The sequence below is a fragment of the Arachis duranensis genome, chromosome 5, assembly GCF_000817695.3.
Source record: "Arachis duranensis cultivar V14167 chromosome 5, aradu.V14167.gnm2.J7QH, whole genome shotgun sequence".
Classification (NCBI taxonomy): Eukaryota; Viridiplantae; Streptophyta; class Magnoliopsida; order Fabales; family Fabaceae; genus Arachis; species Arachis duranensis.
Genome location: NC_029776.3, coordinates 1,072,115 through 1,074,020, shown reverse-complemented (window position 1 = coordinate 1,074,020; position 1,906 = coordinate 1,072,115). Strand labels below are relative to the sequence as shown.

The window sequence follows — 1,906 nt, the reverse complement described above, 5'->3', positions numbered from 1 at the left end:
ATTTGTCTTCTTCCCCTTCCCACCATTCACTAGACCAGCCCTATTTAAGTATATTTACAACTCAACCCCAAAACTTAAGTATAATTACTCTAGAAAACAAACCCTATATTTCCCCATTTTTTACTAAAAAGGCCTTACTTATTTTGCTACATGCACGGTACACCCTGCACCCTTAACTATTTCACAGGTGTCTTATTTTTTTCTTTTTCTTCTACTTTCTCAAACTTTTACCACTTCTATTGGGATTTTTCTATATATACACAGGACACTAAAACCACTACAGAAAAGCAGAGATAGCTGACTGGAACTGGAACACCTCCAACAGCGACGACCCCTTCTTGTTTTGCAAAAAAGGGCTTGGCATTGGAAGTGTTATGCGAGCTAAGCTGCTGAGACACTTGCCATTAGTGTATATATGACATATATGAGGGGCATTATAGCAAATAAACCTAAAAATACCAAACGAACTTATATTCTTAGTATTCTATGATTAGTCCTCCTCCCATTGGGGCTCGGTGTGGTATTCCCTTTCTTCTCTTGGCCGTTCTGTAATTAACCGAAGTTGGAGGCGGTGTGGACGGTGTGAAACTCTGGACTTGATTACTGTTGTGGTGGCGGCCATGGCTGCTGTTGCTGCTGTATGAATCCTCTGAATCTGATGCCATTGCCGCTGAATGTTTCTTCCTCTTCTGGAAGTTCTTCGATGTTCCAACAATCTGCAATATCGTAGGGTATAAGTCACACATTGATTAACCAATAAAGAAAACCGAAATACACTAAAAGGCTGTTCTGTTTTTGAAAGAACAAAGTAAAAGTCAATGTTGAGAATTTCAAAATTAAGGCAAGAGTGGCGTGAATTTGAGAGATTTTGAAAGGGGGACATTGTGTTGGTGTGAAAATACCTTGCAACCGAGAGAACAGAAGCGGTAGGAATCAAGGAGGCTGCGTTCACAGACTTCACAGGTGTTAGTGACACCTTTTCCAGGCCTTGGCTGAGGCCTCTCGTTGAGGAAGACAACCCTTGCGCTGTTGATAATGTAGGTCTGAACACCAGTGATGTCCAACACCTTCTGGATCTCATTCACCCTTATCACATCATGATATGAAGACCGCCTTATCTGTTTGTTAACACATTTAATGGCAACAGTTAATTAAACGTGTTATAGAGCATTTCATTTGTACAGACACAAGAGATATGAAAGGAACCTGAATAGCACGATGATCCTTGTGGTAAGCCAGACACAGAGAGCAGAGAGCGCCGTTCATACAGTCCAAGCAATACATGTTGCATTCGCTCTTGTGAGAATCAGCGTGTAGCTTGCATTGAACAAAGAAGCTCTCCTTCAGCAGTGGCTTCAACCATGGCGGCCACCTGTTATCCTCTTCATCTGGACCCCCAGCACCCTGCACAATTAACCAAAAACGTAAATCATCAAATCAATCCAAATCCAATGTCTCTTTACACAAGACTAGTATAGTACCATGATTCTCCTGTTCTTGGGTTTGATTTCCCGGGGGACAGTGGAGTCTTGATTTTCAATCGCCAGCTTGAAGGAAGAAAGGAAGGAAGGAGTAGAGAGTGTTTGCTGAGTTGATGCAGGAAATGTGTTTGTGTTAATGTCTGAGAGAAAGAGAAGAAGGAGGGAATGGGTTCTTGTAGAACTTGGAGGCGGTATAGAAAGAGAAAGAGAGGGTATTTTAGACAAAGTTATATAAAAGATGAACAAAACAGGCTAGGGGTCGTTCTTATCCGCACAAAGTCTTCTTCCGAACCTACTTCCCAACCCGAACCTACTTAAGATACGTTCTCTCTAAGGAACCCACCTCCTTCTTTCCTTTTAATTACTTTCTAAATACATATAAATTATTTCTTTTTCTTTCATTTAATCATGCCTTTTCTAACCAC

The 1,906-nt window shown here is 41.2% G+C and overlaps 1 protein-coding gene across 1 annotated transcript; it reads right to left on the bottom strand.

Annotated features, from left to right (window-relative positions):
• Positions 1 to 1,691, bottom strand: LOC107487196 (protein RGF1 INDUCIBLE TRANSCRIPTION FACTOR 1; the record flags this gene model as incomplete). Its single annotated transcript, XM_052262222.1, is given in 4 exon segments — positions 1 to 716; positions 903 to 1,118; positions 1,207 to 1,404; positions 1,482 to 1,691. Coding segments are annotated over 4 exon segments (657 nt in total). The 5' UTR covers positions 1,485 to 1,691.
• Between the last annotated feature and the right edge of the window lie 215 nt (positions 1,692 to 1,906).